Source organism: Solanum verrucosum, unplaced genomic scaffold (genome assembly GCF_900185275.1).
Source record: "Solanum verrucosum unplaced genomic scaffold, falcon-dt-bn FXZP01000235.1, whole genome shotgun sequence".
In the NCBI taxonomy this organism is placed as follows: domain Eukaryota; kingdom Viridiplantae; phylum Streptophyta; class Magnoliopsida; order Solanales; family Solanaceae; genus Solanum; species Solanum verrucosum.
Window position 1 is genome coordinate 4,017,547 of NW_026019948.1, and position 18,786 is coordinate 4,036,332.

An 18,786-nucleotide genomic window follows, 5' to 3' on the forward strand; every position below is an offset into this window, starting at 1 on the left:
CTGAAGTACTATGAAACTCTTTATACTTTTCTGAAAATAGTACTCTCTTTCCAATGTGAAAAATAATACTTTCTTTAAGGGTAACTGAACTTCTCTTTATTTGGCTGAAATGCTTTTGAAAACTGTTTATGTTCTTCTAAAAATAGTAGTTATTTTCTCAATATCAATGCATATATATTGCAATCTCATATCAAGAATTTAGTAAATTTGAGGGTAGAACCCTAGATTGAACTTTTCCCTAACTGGATGTAGATGTAGGGCGTGAGAACGAACTAGTCCAACACTGTGAATAGCCTTACATACCTTGAAGAATAAAGTTCTTGAAGAAGTTTGAAGGAGAACTTGAACCCTAACTTTTATCTTCCTTAAGGTTTCTTGGAGATGAAGAGTGGAGAAGAATCTTGGATTGAAACCCTTAGGATTCTTGAAGAGAATCTTGAACTTGGAGCATTTAGATCTTGAAAAATTGGAGAAATTCTTTCTTGGAGCTCTTGATCTTTGAAAGAATGAGAATTGAGAATTTTGAGAGTTGCTATACGTATAATGATGGTATTAGGTAGTAAGATGGACTTAGGGAAGTTGATTTAGGGTAAAAGGTCAAGAATACCCTTATAAGTATGTAGTAAAATCATAAAAATCAAAGAAAATAACCTATTAATGAATCTCGTCGGCCAAATCAACGATTTGGAGGTCTCCTCAACAAATATACTCGGCGTATCACCTATTAGGACTTTCGATCGCCAAAATGGACATAAACTCAAGGTTTTCGGTACAATTCGGCAAGCTAGTTTGGCGGCTTGTCAACCCATTCGGCGGGTTGCCGGTTCAGCAGGTAAGTTCACCCAATTTTCCAGCCCAGGTATGTTCCAGTAAAACGACCATTACTCTTTATTCCAAACTTGTAATAAGGTAAACTCAGCGGAGTTGGAAAGAAGACTAATAGACATTTAATTTGATAGGTCACAGGACACCTAATTCATTATATTCTAAGAGACATAAGTGTTTGAAGTTGACCTTTATATGAACTCAGGCAAGAACTTAGCCAATAAAAATGTGATGGAATGTATGCGTCCACTATCAGTCAACGGACCAGGTCCCTTGACTCAGCAAGAACAGTAATGAAGAGTAAACGATGAAGAGAAAACAACACAAGGAGTTTACGTGGAAACCTCCTTGCTCAAGGGAGTAAAATCATGACCTATCACACATGATTTTCAACTGTTTTCACTAATCTTCTCAAGCAAGAGTGAAACATAGATTACAACCACCAACGACATCAAACTCTTAATCTCAAAGCTAAGTAATACTCTTATTACTTACTGAGCCTAAGCAAATACCACACTGCCCACTAAGCCATCCAGCCCTAGATAACTTAGACTTCAACTAAGCAGATACGACGCTGCCCACTAAATCAGCTAGCTCCTAGATGATTTAGAATTTGACTAAGTAGCTACAACACTACACACTAAATAAGTTAACTTTAACCGATTAAGACTTTTACAACCAGAACAAAAATTTGATTCTTTTATAGATTAGGAACAGATTTACAATATAAACATCGAAGTATGAATCCTAAGACAACTATGACACATGCAGCTCTATCAGATCCTTGTTGCTCTTGAGGAGGATACTTCACGAAAATGGGTTTTTGGTTGTGTTCATGAGAATTTTCAAGATGCGAAAACTGAAGTTGTGTCTATTGAAACGAACCTTATAAAATGATAGACACAAAACTCAAACTCAACAAAAACGCTTCAGCACTTTATCAGGTCCCTTTGTTGAGCATGAGCATTGTTCTTTCTTGAAGATGGCCTTTTCTTTTTGAGCTTATGAATTTTCAGAAATTCACAATTTTGTTTTCCAAATCTTGAGTTTGTGTTGAGGGAGAAGAGACTATATCAAAAATGAACACAAACCCTTAGGACAATGCCATTGGCTGAGAGCCTATTGTTCTCAAAGGTTGTGCACCAACCACATCAGAGTTGGCAGCCTTTTGGCAGTTGTCTTTTCGTCCTTTTCTCGTACGCAGACTCTCCGGGACAAGGTCCCTTGCTACGTTCTTTGATGTTTGAGTTCTTGGAAAAGACTTCTAGCTTTCTTTCTTCTTGAATGAATAACGTTATTTGTTTATTGTTATATATATCAGTTACCAACAAGAGCTTTAACCACTTAAACAAACAATTTGGTCCGTCCTTCCTGTTGGTAAAGTACACTGCACATCTCACCAACCAACCTGACAAGACAACTGTAAAGATAGTTTTACAGTTGTGCACCACTTTGAATCTGGATGAAAGTACCCTGCCAAGGACCGGGTCTTTGCATTTGTGAGGATCATCAAAACATTATAATATAACATTTTCCCCCTTTTTGATAAGACACACAAATATTCCTCATGGTGAGTTTATTCATTCAGTTCCCCTTTCATCAGTCCCCATACCAAAATACCCTTTCCTGGATCTGGTCCCTTGTTAGATCCCTAAGTTTGTTAAATCATCAAAACTTAACATCAGCTCCCAAGTAACAGAATGCTTTGAACTTGACTTTGTGTTTGAGGTCTCTTATAACCCTAGATTCATTTAGATACTCTTGATATACTTGGTAAAGGACCTTAAAACATATTAGAAAGCAGGACATCACCCAGTTCAAACTAATATACTTACGACGAATGATTCAAATTTTAAGGGTAGAGTTGTGCAGTGTTATAGAATGATTTGGATCTCATCTTAGAAATTGTTGAGATGTTACAATATCTCCCCATTGGGATCATTCGTCCTCGAATGACGATTGAACTGAGCATAGAAAGGAAAGGGGTTACTCTTACTATCTTTCTGACTTCTAAACTTGCCTACTAACATAGGCGAATATAGATGCTTGTCCAAGTTTTAAAGGAATATTTATGTACTATATATGCCTAATAATAGTGTTAGTTGTTACCTTTCTGAACTATAACATTTCATATCTAAAGTTTTGTAGTATATGGGAAGAGAGGAAATTTACTCGAACCTAATTAATTCTTCCTAAATTTGCTTTAGATGCACACAAGGTTTCCAAGTTAATGCTAGATAAAAAGGATTTTCATTATAGGTTTTCATGCGATTTTCAAAATTGAAATTGAAGTTTATCGGCAGGTGCATAGCCAAAATTTTATAAAGGATGTCCAAATTCATTGTTGAAATATAAATCATCAAATAAAGTTATTACATTATCATTATTCCAGTCTATCAATTCAGACAATGTTGGACCATTTAGAAAGTCAATGGAGTAGTTATGATAGTTATTTAATGGCATTGATGCATTCATTGGTAATATTTATTGGATGGTCCAATTGCGACCTCAATTATGATCCTAGCATATTCTGAACCCAAGGGTGAGTTGCTTGTTTCAGGCTGCTATGGGTTTCTCCTTTCTCTCTGGTCCATCTTTTAGACTTAAAATATATTTATTTCAAAGTTGCATCTTAATTTTCTAGAGGAATATGATTTTTGGTATACAAATTTCAAATTCTAGGAGGGTTTTCTGCGATTATTTAATGATTTTGATTTTTAATTGTGGAAGCTTGTTTTAGAATTAAAAATTGTTTATTTTTGGTTATTTAATGGACTATGTGTTAGGAGTTAGTTAGTTCTCCAACCGGGGGTTAGTGTGGTGCTATGCACAACGAATCAGGATTATGACAACAAGAAATCGTAATACAAAAACAAGGTGTGATCACCTAGACACCAATGATATCAAAATACATCGATTATATGAAAAGACTAATACTACAACCGACATGGTGCTTTACACTACCATCAAGCCAAATACAATTGTGATACCACTAGAGGAAAGATTTGTGAAGAAAAATGAGGAACCTACGAGGAGTTCACAAAAGGAACCATTTGCGAAGGAGTCCTCAAAATAGCCGCCAAATGAAAAAATTGTTGGTTCCCTGCAAATAGGAGTCAACCCTGGGCAAAGATGAACTCAACAACAATTCATTAGATCCCCATCCAAACAAACACATTTCTCTCTCTTTAGCGATGACTAGAAAAAAGTGAAGCTTGCTTTCATTAAAAGTAAAACTAACAATGATGTCTCATACAGAAAACGAAAAAAAGGATTCTTGGAAAAAGATGGAGAACTCGACACATTTTGTGGTATTTAAATGGTTACGGTTATCTATAGCTCTTACCACAATGAACTTTCATGATTTGAGAACACCACAAAGTTCATTGTGGTAAGGATTACAGATTATTGTAGTCAATTCAATACCATAAAATGTGTTGGTTCATGAGTATTTTTCAAGAATTCTTTCTTTCTTTTTCTGTATGGGACTTCCTTGTCAATTTACTTTCAACGAAAGCAAACTTTATTTTTTTTCTATTCATGGCTGCAGAGAAGGAGAAGTGTGATTATTTGGGAGGGGATCACATGACTATGTTACTATTGTTGTGTGTTTCTTTGCTTAGGATTGACTCCTATTTATAGGAAAAATTCAGGTTTTGTAACTTTTTGAATAGTTTGAATTAGAGAATACTAATTTGTCGGTAGTAAGTATTTTGGCATGTAACTAATTGGGCGTGTATTAGATACCAAGTTGGATGTTATCATCTTGAAGTATATGTAGTTTATGATTTTGGTCTTGTTCTGACTAGATTTTTTGGGTCAAACTTTTTATATTAGGAAAATAATTTAGAGGTTTGATCTGAATAATTAGTATCTACAAAAGATGGTCATCCAATTATATTTAAAAAGCAATTGGTTAGTCGTTGTTATTCTTTATTAGTATTTTTTCACGAATGAATCCTCACAACTAATTATAATTTGACGATTTTATAGTAGCTATGAATAATGTTATTAGTATTTTTTAAATTACATGAATAATATATTGTCTATTTCATTATAAAAGAGAGAAAAATCAAATATGGTATCAAACTTTGATAAAAAGGTCCATCTATTAAAAAAATGGCTTATCTATGTCATTTTCATTGAGAAAAGGCTCATGTATGCCATTATTTGTCAACTGAAAACAGTTTTGAATTTGTAAAATTAGTTTTTTACACATGTTCAATTATGATTCTGCCACATCTTTAGGTAAATCATTTTTAAAAGAAAAAGGTAACGACCTAAACCGTCGTTATTCAAGTCACCTCGTGTAGAGTCCTAAAAGATTTAAGATACGATGTTAATTTAAAAATTGGGGCACACAACGTAAATTTAGGAATTTTAAAATTAACCAGGTTGACAGCATTCCGCCATAGCGGAAATATTCTCACTATGATGACACTACTATAGCGGCATGTCAACTGCTATAGTAGGGGTAAAAACTCGAAAAACATGAATGTTTTATTTTCCTCTCGCTCTTTATTAATAAAACAATGAAGGTTACTCTAAAAAATCTCATAAGCATCTCTATGCTCGAGAATAATGGAGGGGAGGATTTCGGCACAAAGAAGGTCAAAATCCACGTGTTCTCTATCTATGTCCGTCGAGATTCCCCCTCATGGAGTCAGAAGTTCGTATTCAGAATTTTTCAACAGTTCTTTGACGTCTAAGTAGGCTAGGTTTTCTTAACCAAATAGTTAGAACAATTTTTACTTAAATATTATCTTGTAAATTATCGAGAGATAGCATGTAGAAGCCTTCAGGATGGAGTCTGGGTGGATGAATGTGTGGTTAGTTGTGGTTTAGGCTGATGATAGACTTGATTAGCTATTGTTGACATTATGATATTTGCTGAGTGTTATCTTGGGGAAGGTGGTTGTGAAAATCGGATTATGATCAGGAGATGTTTGAGAAGGAATCCTTTTGGGTAGGTAAGTATTGTTTGTTTTTCTTGTTTATGTGATTCACAATCGTTTCGTTAGTATTGCATGCACAATATATGATTAGGGAAAAGGAAATAACATGATGTGAATGATAAAGGTTGTTAGTTGTATGCAATGAAAGTGTTTTACTTGAGTGTACCAATCAATGGCGTAACTAGAAATTTTATGAAGGATGTCCAAACTTTTGATAGTAAATTCAAAAAAAAAATGTAATCTTATAGGGATTCGATCTTGCATATTTCACTCAATTGCCATCAAGATATTGCTCACTTCACATCAAAGTTGTTCATTTTTAATCTGTTATAGATTTCAAGTAGCTATTGGAATCTATTAGTTGGAAAGTTAATCCCAAACCATTCTTGAATTGTGTATAAGGTCGTACTGAGTGACTCATAATTTTTCTTAGGTGTTAAAGTAAATTCTTTAGTGTGGGAATGATTTTGGATATAAATTAAGGTCACTAAAAACTCCTAGCACAAAGTTGAGTTGAAAGTTTCCTTACCAATTACGTTTTGATGTAAGATTTTACTTGGATCAACTTCAAACAACCATATCTCTTAGAATATAACGAGTTACGTGGCTCTTAACCTATCAAATCAAAGGTATTTGAATTCTCTTTCCAACACCACCAATTTTGCATCAATCCAATTTCTGAGTAAAAAGTTATGACCATTTTAGTAACTGATACAGTGTAGTGACGAATTAGCCGACGGGAAAAAATTAAAAAGGGTCTTTTTGTCTTTTTACCTCCAAGAAAATCCTAAACGATTTTTTTTACTAATTAAAGACCCAAAACAATTTGATTTTCATCTCTTATTCCATCATTCTCTCCTCTGTCAAACCCTAAGACAAAACCCTAAGGAAAATTCAAAGTAGAAGACTTCATTCAAGATTCTTCTTCAAGGTAAGTCTTTCTCCAAGAATTCCATTCTTTCCCACTCAAATTCCTCCATGCAATTATAAATCACTAATGAAAATCATAATTCTTGGGCATAGAGTTTCAATAAATTAATTCAAGAAATATGAAGAAAGGTTTTCTTGATTTTTCTCCTTCAAGCTAGGGTTTCAAGGCTTCTAATCAAGTTCTTTTTCAAGATTCTTCAAGAACCTTGTTCTTTCAGGTATATAAGGCTATTAGAGTGTTGGACTAGTTCTATCTCACGCCCTACATCTACCTTCAAATCAGTAAAAGAGAAATCTAGGATTCCATCCCTAGATTTGAGTATTCTAGAGATAAGTTGATTTTGAGTTCTTGAGTTCCGAATTCTTTTTTAAATTATATTCCTAATTATTGAATTGCTATATATTATGCATTAAAATTCTTGAGTTGATTCGTTCATGTCTATATTTCAGCATGAACCCTATGAATTGAACGTTTTGAAAGGAGAAATATCGTTGAGTTATGAGTTTCGAGTTCTTGAGTCTTGAGTTCTAAGTACTGAGTTTCCTTATTGCCATTAAAATCCCTGAGTTGAGTCGTTCATGTCCATAATACCACATTAACCCTATGATTTGAGTTATAAATTTTGAAAAGCTTTTTAAAGCCAACACTTGAGTTCTTAAATTGAGTTTTGAGAAAGTAAAGATGAGTTTTGAGAAAAGAGTTTCTAAAACATGATTAGTATGACAATCGAGTATGCCATCAATGTATGAGCAGTATAGTATCTAGATATGATTTTGAAATATTTTTGAGAAAGAGTTTTCAAGTATGAGTATAAGAATCTTTGTTCCATTTGTTACTATTTATTTTTGGTAATCCAACAAGAATCTTGCTCTTGTGTAGGTGGTTTGGGTTTCTTCACATACATAGTCGCTCCCCTATAAATGGTGTTATAAATGGTGTAGGGAGGGGAGCATGGGTGTACGTGAATCCACACCCTCTCCTTAGATAGCATGCATAGTCGCTCCATGTAACATGCACGGTGCAATTTAACATTTTGTGTGGAACTACTGGCCTTTTTTTTCAGGTTACTAGTGGTACGTGCTACTCATGACACACGATTAAATATTTTGTATTTAAATAACCATCACCACCACATCTGATCTTAACAAATTCTAATGAATTGAGATTTGAAGTGAGTACTTTTGTTTTGGTTTAAGGTTTTTTGTTCTAAGTAGTTGACTGCACTGACGAATATATGATTTTTAATAAGGAGATAAATTTGAAAAATGAAAACGTAGTACGTGGATTTGAACTTGAAACCTCAAGGTGAATTTTGAATCCTCTATGTGTAGTTCATTGAGTTTCAAGTTTGTGTCGAAAGAAAATTCTTGAATTAGTCTAGTGAGGTCATTTCGGGAGTTGCGATTGAAAATTTAAATCTCAAATAAACGATGTTGGTTAGCAGAAAAATCATCTTATCCTTTTTAACAAAAGAAACATCCGTATTTCAAACTTAACTTCAATTTTTTTTGTTAAAATTTGTCCAAAAAAAATAACGGAATTCATACAAAAACATGTGCTGTTCATACTGCTCTTTGTCACGACCCAGACCGTCATGGTTGGCACCCACACTGACCCTCCGGTGGGAGAACCACTACTACAACCCGACTAAACAACTTAACGAGAAAATAGGCATTTAAAGATACGGAAGCAGTTTTAAATGTCTAAGGAAATATGGAGTTCCCATAAACTCCGAAAGTTTAACAAAACAACTACTAAAACATTTGCGGAAAACAACCCCTAGAATCTGTAAGTCATTGTACCAAAACTCTGATCAACTAGCAAGTCTAAGAAAAGAGGGCGCAGCCCCGTAAACTAAACAAAACACCCTAAACAAATAGTATGAGTCCGAAAAGAGTGGACTTAAACAAGAAAGATCCATGGCAGCCTAGAAGAACTGGTTCACCCTTGAATCCGGTGACGCTCAATAGTCACCTAGTTGAGGTATGTCAGTAGCCGTCTGAAGATGTCATGTACTCAACAAAGAAAGAGTGAGTGCAGTATCAGTACACAATCACAGTGTACTAGTAGGATCACGTGGCCACTCCCATAAGCACAATACATACAAGCAATTACAACATAATAAGCATACATATACAGGATACAATTCAGTCATCAATTTAGAGCAACATACAGTCTTCCATTATCAATGCCAAGTAGACATAGCATAGCAATCACAATGGTCTTCTCATGGAACCCACACTTAAACTATTAGTGTGTCGGAACGTGTTACCCGATCCAATGCATGTGTCGGAATGTGATACCCGATCCAATGTATGTGTTAGAACGTGACACCCGATCTAATGTACGTGTCGGAACATGACACCTTGTCCAATCAGCACAACCACAATCACAATCACACCCACAGTGAACAATACTCAAATCATACAATCAAGTAATAGGTTCATGGCATGTATTGCTCACACATAATCATTTCATTAGGTTCGATTCGCATTTCCCTATTCACATACACGCATGCATACAATGTATTAATCAACTAGCATATATCACACAATTAGGAAATCAAACAATCACCTACCTCGAAACCAAGCTTGAATCCTCCCAAGACACTTGAGTCTTCCCTTTTCGAATTCTTTCCGCTTGTTTTGGTCTACAAACGAATAATTTAACGCGAGGATCAATAATTAAGGTCTAATTTACCCGGATTATAACAAACTCAATAACCCGAGACCAAACCCATAATCTTAAGGTGCAGTTAAGGATTTTTTCCACCATCAACTCAGGCCAAAACCCTCCCCCAACGATAATTACCCAAGAATCTAAGTTCTACGGATCGAAATACGGATTAGGGGAGTAAAATCCTTACCTTTAGCACCAAAAGTCGTGGAAAACTGTCAAGAAATCTCCCTAGGCCGTCTTCTAGCTCTTAAGAACGGAGTTTGCAGAAAAATAACGAAATTGAAATTTTTCCCCAACTTAAGTCGCGACTGGCCGGCTACGGCGGACCCCATCCCGCCACAGCGGGATTAATCCCGCCCTAGCGGCTTACACCGATACAGAGAGTCAGAATTTGAGTTCCAAACTCCCATTTCACAACACACCTTCAACCTTTGACGTTCAAAAACTACCCCCTCACACTAAGATGATCAATTTCGGGAGTTCTACTTGCCCGAATTCGATTCTGTAAAGTCGTACGGGTTCATTAACGGCTTAGCTATCTACTCATGTGATCAAATTCATTATTAAATCTCTCATTCATTACTAGATTTCCTTAGACCTCACATGACTCAGATTTCGTCCAAATCTGGACTAGGCTAGGAATTTCCAAGTCACTACTCAAAAGTTTTCTGGCCCAAATTCTTTCCCTATTGGTTTTTCCCTACGACGGGAACAAGTCGTTACACTCTTAGCAAAACTTGTTATGTTTTTATGTGAAAACCGTTGAATATTTAACAAATTTTAACAAAAAGGTGGAAGTTATTAAGTTTTAAATACAAAAGCATTTTGATATACATACTGTGAAGGGCTAGACAATCTTTCATGTATACATGTTGTAGAGAATTGGTGTTAATGAAATCATCTTCAGTCATTTCTACAATTAATAAGGAATGTATATAGTGTAGCTCATATATAGAATAAGACAATTCTAGATATACATACATATTATAATATAAAAATATACAAGACATACGACATATACACACAATGGATACATCGTAGCTACCATTTCTCCTTGTTTGTGAAACAACTATCTGACTCTGACTGCCCCCTAGGTTGGCCTATGTATGTCACGTCATAAGATGAAATTAGCTACAGAATTTATTGATGAAGCCATAATGTGTGTAAGAATTTATTAAGCTATTAATACAAAGAGCTTAAATCCTTATCTTAAACAGACTGTATAGTAAGAAAAACGTATTTATTCAGTGTGGTCCAAAATAACTAGTGCATCTTAAAGTGTTTAATATGTACACGTAGTAATAAGTATCACCGCGAGCGCTATCTATCATTATTTTTATTTGTCTATTATACTAAAAATATATAGTGGAATTTACATAAATGACTATACTTTAGGGGTTAATAATTACTAGTTGTAACTAATTTTTAATTGACTATCCAGTTGTATCTAAATGTATTTACCGTGTATGGTGGTTGTATTTTAGTATTCATATATTATTTTTAGGCGGTTACTTCGGATACTAATACAATATATAATTCCATTGATTTCATAGATACTAATACAATATATTTTTAGGCGATTACTTCGGATACTAAAAATTTAGCATAATATCTCAATCTTCCCTAATCAATGGAACTATAAAAGCTCACAATATTTTTTAATAATAATAAACAAAGGAATTGCATTACAAGATTTTTTCTTCTTCATTGATTTTGTTGTGTCACTAAATATAACTTGTATGACATTGATACAAAAAAAAATGTTGTTATAGAGTTTTAAAAACTTGAATACACTGGTAAGACATTGATATAAATGCATTTTGGTGATGAATACACTATATAGAAACACTCAAATTATACATTAATACAAAATATATAATAGTGAACAAAAATACACTCAAATACATGATACAAATGTATAACAAAGAGCAATTATTATAGACTTAATACATTGATATAAATTATAACAAGTTGCAAGGTAAACATTACATGAGACCATTGATACATAGATACAAATGTGTAATCAATATCATATACAAACAAATACATTTAATACAATAACAGTGAAACAAATACATGAATACAATGCAGATACATGTGCATTGACACATGAATAAAATGCATATATGCGTGCATTTGATTCCATGAAAAGTCCTTAAATTTGCACCCAAAAAATGTCAAAATTCAAGATGTAAACTCGTAATATATTCAATCTTTCAAAACATCACCCATTAATTTTAGTAACAATTTCATGAATCCGTAATTTAAACTGAAGCTTCAAAGCTTTCTCCCATGATTGCTAATGCAGTTTCGAAAATCATCTCGAGTCAATGATGACGACGCTTTATCGGAGAAAGGGAGAGGAAGCGCAACATCGTTAAGTTTGAATTTGAAAAGAATTCGAAAGAATCGTCCATGAAAGAAAAGAAGAAGAAAATAATCATCAGAAGAATGTGCTAACATGGGGTTATACACTAATTTGGAAAGTTAAAAGAGAAAAGATGGATAATTGATAGATACAAATTACAATGTCTAGAATCAAGTCTAGAAATACATTTATTGGAAGATATACTTTTAAATTGGAAAATAGCTATTAAAAATGAATATTATAGTAGCAAATTATAATTTTATTAAACTATAGTTATATATAATAAATACATAGCATATACTTAACTTACTATATAGTTTTTTCAAATATTTATTCATTTTTACTTTTTCAGTTTGAAAATAAACTAAGAGATAATTAACTATTTTATATATAATTATTTTACCCTTATTATTAAGTAATGTTCATCCTCAAACATATAGATGACTTGTGATAATTAAGAATGATGTAATAAAATTATCATTTTATTTATTACTTCTTAATGAATGTGTCAAATCAAACATCGACAAGTAAATATGAAATGAGTGAGTGGAAGTTGAGAACAAGTTCTACAAAAATCATTTAACCTTTGATTATGATTATTTTTATTTTTATTTTTATTTTTTGAGATACTAGTTTTTTACTTAAACACAAGAAAATAGTACTTATTTTCAAGAAAATCATTTTCCATTATAACAAATTATTTCAACAGCTAATTAATCACCAAAATTGATGTGTTCCATTGATTACCTAATTATTCGATGTACTTGTTCCGTGCAATATAATGGAACTTGTGAGGAAATTAATCCTCTCATCATGTATTAATTATTTTCCAGCGTATTCTCCATTATTTAGTACTTACGACAATTATTTTGCAGCATTATTATGTTATGTTTCTTACACTATTTATTTAAAGGGAATAATAACTAATAATGCAGCTAGTCGAGTCAGTTAACACTACTCAACAACCAACGTGATGCGGGATCCTAAATTTTTAATTAAATAATTGTTTTTTTAAACAGTATTTCAGATTTTGTAGCTGATCGTGTAGTCTTTAACAATAATATTGGAACTTGAAACTTTATTATTTATATTTATATGGTGATGTGTATGGGGTACTCTCTTCGTTTTGATTTATTTTTCCTACTATTTTTTAGTTCATTTTTTTAAAATGTCTAATTTTCATTTTAATAAGGTTAGTTGCAACTTTTCACATAATATGTTAAAGACCATAAAATTTAAAAGTGTTCTTTATTTTTTAAAACTTCATACCAAATCAAAACAAAACAAATAACTTGAAATAAAGGGAGTAATAATTATCTTCTTCCATTTTATCGTCTATCTCTATTTAGATTGAATTGATCAAAGCGTCATGCAGAAACTAACAATTATAAATTTTGACAGCAATAAATCAGACACTAAAAGAAATTACTACATTAGAAGAAGCACAATATATTAATATAGTTTGGTCAATTGGCATGTGTATGAAAAATCACCTCATATTATGTTGTGGGTGGGGGGTGGGGGGGGGGGATCTTCAGTTCATAGAAGTTCAAAAAAGTTCTCCGAGAAAAGAATAGATATAAAAGAGTTATTTTTCATCAAGTGATCATTTGTACTTAAAAAAAAGTAACTTAAAATAAAATTGCGTAGAATTCAAATAAAGTAAAAAAATTGGGCACGAACCCTAACACTCACCTGCATCTCATAAGTAGTTTTCAAAGATTTATCCTCTTTTATTGAGGTAAAATCTTTGAGATGGTAGAAAAGGGAAATTGGCTGTTAAAGTTGGGACCCTGATGGCTGTGTGAAAAAACAAAGATTTGATATTTCCCTCCTAAAACTTGGGTTAAAATTTTGCCTTTACTATAGTGACCTTATTTGCTTTATTAGTTAAAATAATAAAGGGTATTTTCTTAGATCATCTTCACTTCAACACCAAATTTTATATCAAATTTTTATTTGGTGTAAAATTTGATGTTTTTGAGCTCCAACTCACACCAAATTTGGTGTGTCACATCAATTCACTTTTTGAATATTTTAATAATATTTCATTATACAAACTTTTAATTAACACATTATATAAATTTTATGTTTTAATTAAATCTCCTGTATATTTAATTATTTTTTATATAATATTTTTATAATATTAATCTTAGATATAAAATTTAGCTTTTTTATAAATTAATTTTTCTATATATGATTTTTTTAAAAATTAAATTTATGTTAATTCTACTATAAATTATAATTGGATATAACTACAATTAACCTTCACAAAAATTTAAAATGCAAAAATATAAATTTTTAAACAAATAATACAGTGTACGTAAAAATAACCGAAAATAATAAACATTCAACAAAGTAGTAATTGACATTCCCCATGAATTATATATGGTGAATGTTTTAGAAAGAATTTGTTTTATGAAATAAGAAAATATAAATGAAATAATAATATAATAATGATTAGAGAGAAAAATATTCATTTTTGGTGTAAAATTTGGTGCAGTGAGTTGGAGTTGATTGCACTAAAATAGTGTTGTAAAATTTGGTGTTTGGATTGGAGATGTTGCACACGAGATAGAAAAGTAAAAGTTCGGAGAGTTGTCTGACAACCTTCCCAGTTCCTGCTTCGGTTCCAAGAGAAAGGAAGGGGTTGATCCGATAGTGCGTGCTGGCCCTTAATTGTGAGAGTTTTGGACTAAAATCATCAATTATACTTTCAACATTTTAATAATATCTTACTTAACGTAAAACATCTCTTAAAATTTTAAAAGTCGACAAAAAACATCTCTCCATTATTTATTTTTTCATCCATTTTTAACGATATTTTCTTCTCTCATACACTTTATTTAAATTAACGAACTTACAATCATACCTAAAAATTTTATCAAAGAAAAAAACAATGTAAGATAGAAGAGAGTGATATGGGGATTGTTATGAGACAATCATACGCAATTGATGTTTCACTTTCCTACTGTGTTGGATTGGACCGACAATGACCACTCAAATCCTTAACCAAATAACTCCCTTCTATTAATAACTTTTTTTTGAAAAAAAAAACATCTTCTCCATTTCAATTTATTTCTTTTACTTTTTTTTATTTGATTTATATTTATTTATCATACTTTAAAAAAAAATAGTTTTAGAGTGTCAAGTTAAATAGAGGATGAGTAAAAAAGAGAACGAAGAAAGTGGTTGATCTACCTAGTATGAATTTAAATTAAGGGAATTTACATAAATCTCATTAGTTTATGAGCTAATTACTTAGATACACTTTAATTTGCTATATTACATATCTTATCAAATTTTGGTATCTCCATATACATGTATTATGGATACATGAAATTAAATTTATATGTATCCACGTGGATTCGCATGTATCTGTGATACATAACAAATCTCACTCGCCTTCATAGCCTCTCTCCCAAGTGGCTCGCTACTTTCTCTTCTCAGATACATGTGAATCACTCCATACATACATGTATATATATCTAATGTGATTCGCATTTATATGGGATACATACAAATCTCACTTGCCTCCCTCTCCATTCTTGCTCACCTCTCTCTCTCTCTTTGCATGTATCTGGTAGTAAAACTACATGTATTTAAGTGTAAGATACGTATGAAATCCGTAATACTTTGAAAGTATATGTAATAATAGTATATATGATAGTGATGTACATCTAATAAAGTAGTTTTTCCTTTAAATTAACCGGATTGATAAATTTCTATTTATGAATAAATTTAACGAAACCTTTTTAAAAACAATATTAATAAATTAGTATATATTATAGTATGAGTAGTAGAAAATTGGTGGTGGCCTGCTTTGTCTGGTGTGAGCATATGAACACAGCTTAGCAAACATGTGCACATTGCTTCCAACTTAAACAATGTGAAGGCCCAACTACTATGTATTATAAATTTATAATTTTTTGGGAAAATTATCGATATGTACAATACGATAAAATTTATTTATTAATATGATTGAAACAGATAAAAATTATATATTGATTATATATATTGTGCTCAAATATACTTGCAAAATCATATTACTATTATCTTTTAACCAGATGCGAATTCTACAACGAATTTTTATTCAATAAAGTTGCAAAGTATTGATTAATATTTAATAGAGATTAGTAGAGTACCACACTAGCCAATTTATAAAGAATTAAGAATCTAATAATTTTCTTTGACCTTATTTGGACCTAGCTAGCTATGATCTACCAAAATAAAAATAAAACTTGCGGCCAAAATTAACTGCTGCAGTTACACCATGTGATGAATTTTTTGTTAGGTACATCATACCATGTTTAGTTATATAACTACAACTAGAAAAAATCCTAGTAAGATTTTTCTTCTAGTTTTACCCTAATTTAAGGCAAAGAGAAATTAAAATGGTTAAATTAGCATCACTAGTGTTGGAAAATATATTTTAGTAGGTTCCTTACAAGTAAAATATTAGTATTATTTTAAAAATATTTTTGTATATAATATAAGCAAATACTAGAAAGTGGAGGTGGGGGTAAGGTGGTCGAGATGGGAGCTAATGGGAGTAGCAGTGAAGATAAGATATATTAGAGGATGATAAAATACAATCGATATAAAATGTCACTTGTGGAATTTGTTTTTAACTGATTAAACTACTACTACTTTAAATAATTATTCAATGAAAAAAAATATCCAAAAAAATCTAACTAGAATTGTGACTTGAGAAAGAAAACAAACAATGTGTTTAGTCCCTAGTAAACACAAAACACAAGTAAACTTCTTTTAATTATGGACAGGTAATCCATACGCTAACTTTTACGACATCTTATCTTATAATATATGTATATATATTTGCTCCATTCCCCAACTCTTCTCTCTACTTTTATATTCTTCACATCACTTCTACTCTTTTACCAACAATTTTTCTTCTTTTGCCTTCTCCATTTCCCTCACAATATGCCAAGAACTACACTTGGAACAAACTTTATTAATCTTTGTTTCACTAAACTCAAACGTTCATTACCCCTGCAATCCTCCTCCGATGATGATAATGATAATGATAATGATAATCAACGTCATCAACAACAACATCGTAGTATGCATTTTTGCAATTCCATTAAAAACTTCAACTCTCTTTACGACTTATCATCATCAGAGTGCAACTCTAATAATATTCCTACGTCTTTCGATTATATTTACGAATTAGACAATAATACCCCTGATTTAGCCACTATTTACACTTCTCAGCGTTTCTTTTTTTCTAGCCCGGGCCATTCCAATTCTATTATCGACTCATCATCGTCAATTTCTTCCTCTTTAGCATCCACCTCATCATCCGTGGAATCGGATGCTCCCCTCGAGGGGAGCATCGCGATTCCAACGGATTCACCCGACCCGTATTTGGATTTTCGACGATCGATGCAAGAAATGGTGGAGGCACGTGGATTAAGTGATATAAGAGGCAATTGGGAATCGTTACATGAACTTCTTATGTGTTATTTTACATTAAATCCAAAGAGCACACATAAGTATATAGTTGGTGCATTTTCTGACCTAATTGTATGTCTCATGGAATCAAAATCACAACATTTAGATCTATCGTCCAGCAGCACAAGTAAGTGTTACAAGAATCCAAGTGATGAATAATTTATTAGAGTTCCATTAATTTATTTTATTTTTAATAGATAAAGTTATCTGATATTATGTACGTGTTAATTACGTGGTGTTGATATTAAAACATGGTGTACATTATTGAGAGATTTAATTTGGTCCCCGGCTACTAAATACTAGCTGTTGTCTTGAATAACACGAATTGAAGCTTTTTATCATCCTTTTTCAGTAATTTGTCTTAGGTAATTGTTTTTCAAGTTTTTCTAGATCTAGAAATCAATTTTGCTACAAAAATACTTTCTGGGATATCCCTATTTTTTGGCACTATTTTAAGTGGGGTTGTTTGGTTGGTTAGATAAGGTATTATAATTTGCTTTTTTCTCCCAAATTTTTTTTAGATAAATAAAGTTAAAATTAGTAATGATTTTTTTTCCAATTTACGTTAAATGCATATTTTAGATTTTTCAATTATAATTTAATAAATTTACTTTTCATATTGGTCAAATCTAAATAAAATGACATATTTCTGTAGTAATATGAAATTCAGTTGTAAAATTATAAATATGAGTAATTAACTCTTTTGTAATTATCGTATAGAAAATATAAAAGAAGGACAAAAACAGAAGAAATTTTCAATAACTTTATTGAACAACAATTCACTTATTTAAAAACTACGAAAACATGTCCAACAATTACTTAGTATGGAATAGAGGAAGTATTAAGTAGTAATTTAACTTTAAAACGTCATTTTACCTTTATGAAATAATTCTTTGCCACAAAATATCTTTTTAAAGTTCTGTCAAATTAAACTACCAAAAAAATTAAAACAAAAGGAGTACTATATTTATTTAATAAACATGTTTCTTATTAAATATTACAGTTTTAAACATACTACGTGAAAGATGAAAATTAAAATATTATTAAAAAGGAAAGATATAATTTTTTTGAAAATAAACTAAAAAAAGTTTTAATGGGAGAAGGCTAGGTTAATTAAGTAGCCGCTAGTAGGCTGGAGCCTATAGCTTCTTTATGGCAGGCACAGCACAGGACAGTCTCCCCAAAAGCCTTCTACTTTTTCATTTTTGGGTATCGTGATTTTGCAGTACTACGTACCCCCACACATGCAAAAATTAACCAATATTTTATATTCCTTCCGTCTCATTTTATATGACATTCTTTGACTTGATACGATGTTTAAAATAAAAAAATGAAACTGATGGTTTAAAACAATTCTTGATTATTTCTATGATTGAGATTTATTTCATTAAGGATAAAAGAGAATTTTAAAATTAAAATATTTGTAATTATAGTAGGATGACATTCTTTTTGAAACAATATAAAAATGAAAGTGTGTCACATAAAATTGGACGGAGGGAGTAGCAAGTATTACTCTTACTGTCTCAATTTATACGAGTTAAGATAAAAATAGT

General features: G+C 31.7%; 2 protein-coding genes across 2 annotated transcripts in view; both read left to right on the forward strand.

The window, feature by feature from the left end:
- LOC125812109 (RAN GTPase-activating protein 1) overlaps nucleotides 1-18,786 on the forward strand; it is a 376,170-nt gene that overhangs the window by 81,305 nt on the left and 276,079 nt on the right. The window lies entirely within an intron of this gene.
- Nucleotides 658-17,392, forward strand: LOC125813639 (transcription repressor OFP12-like). Its single transcript, XM_049493108.1, has 2 exons — nucleotides 658-832; nucleotides 16,902-17,392. The coding sequence occupies exons 1-2, from the start codon at nucleotides 658-660 to the stop codon at nucleotides 17,390-17,392; spliced, it is 666 nt and encodes a 221-aa protein (XP_049349065.1).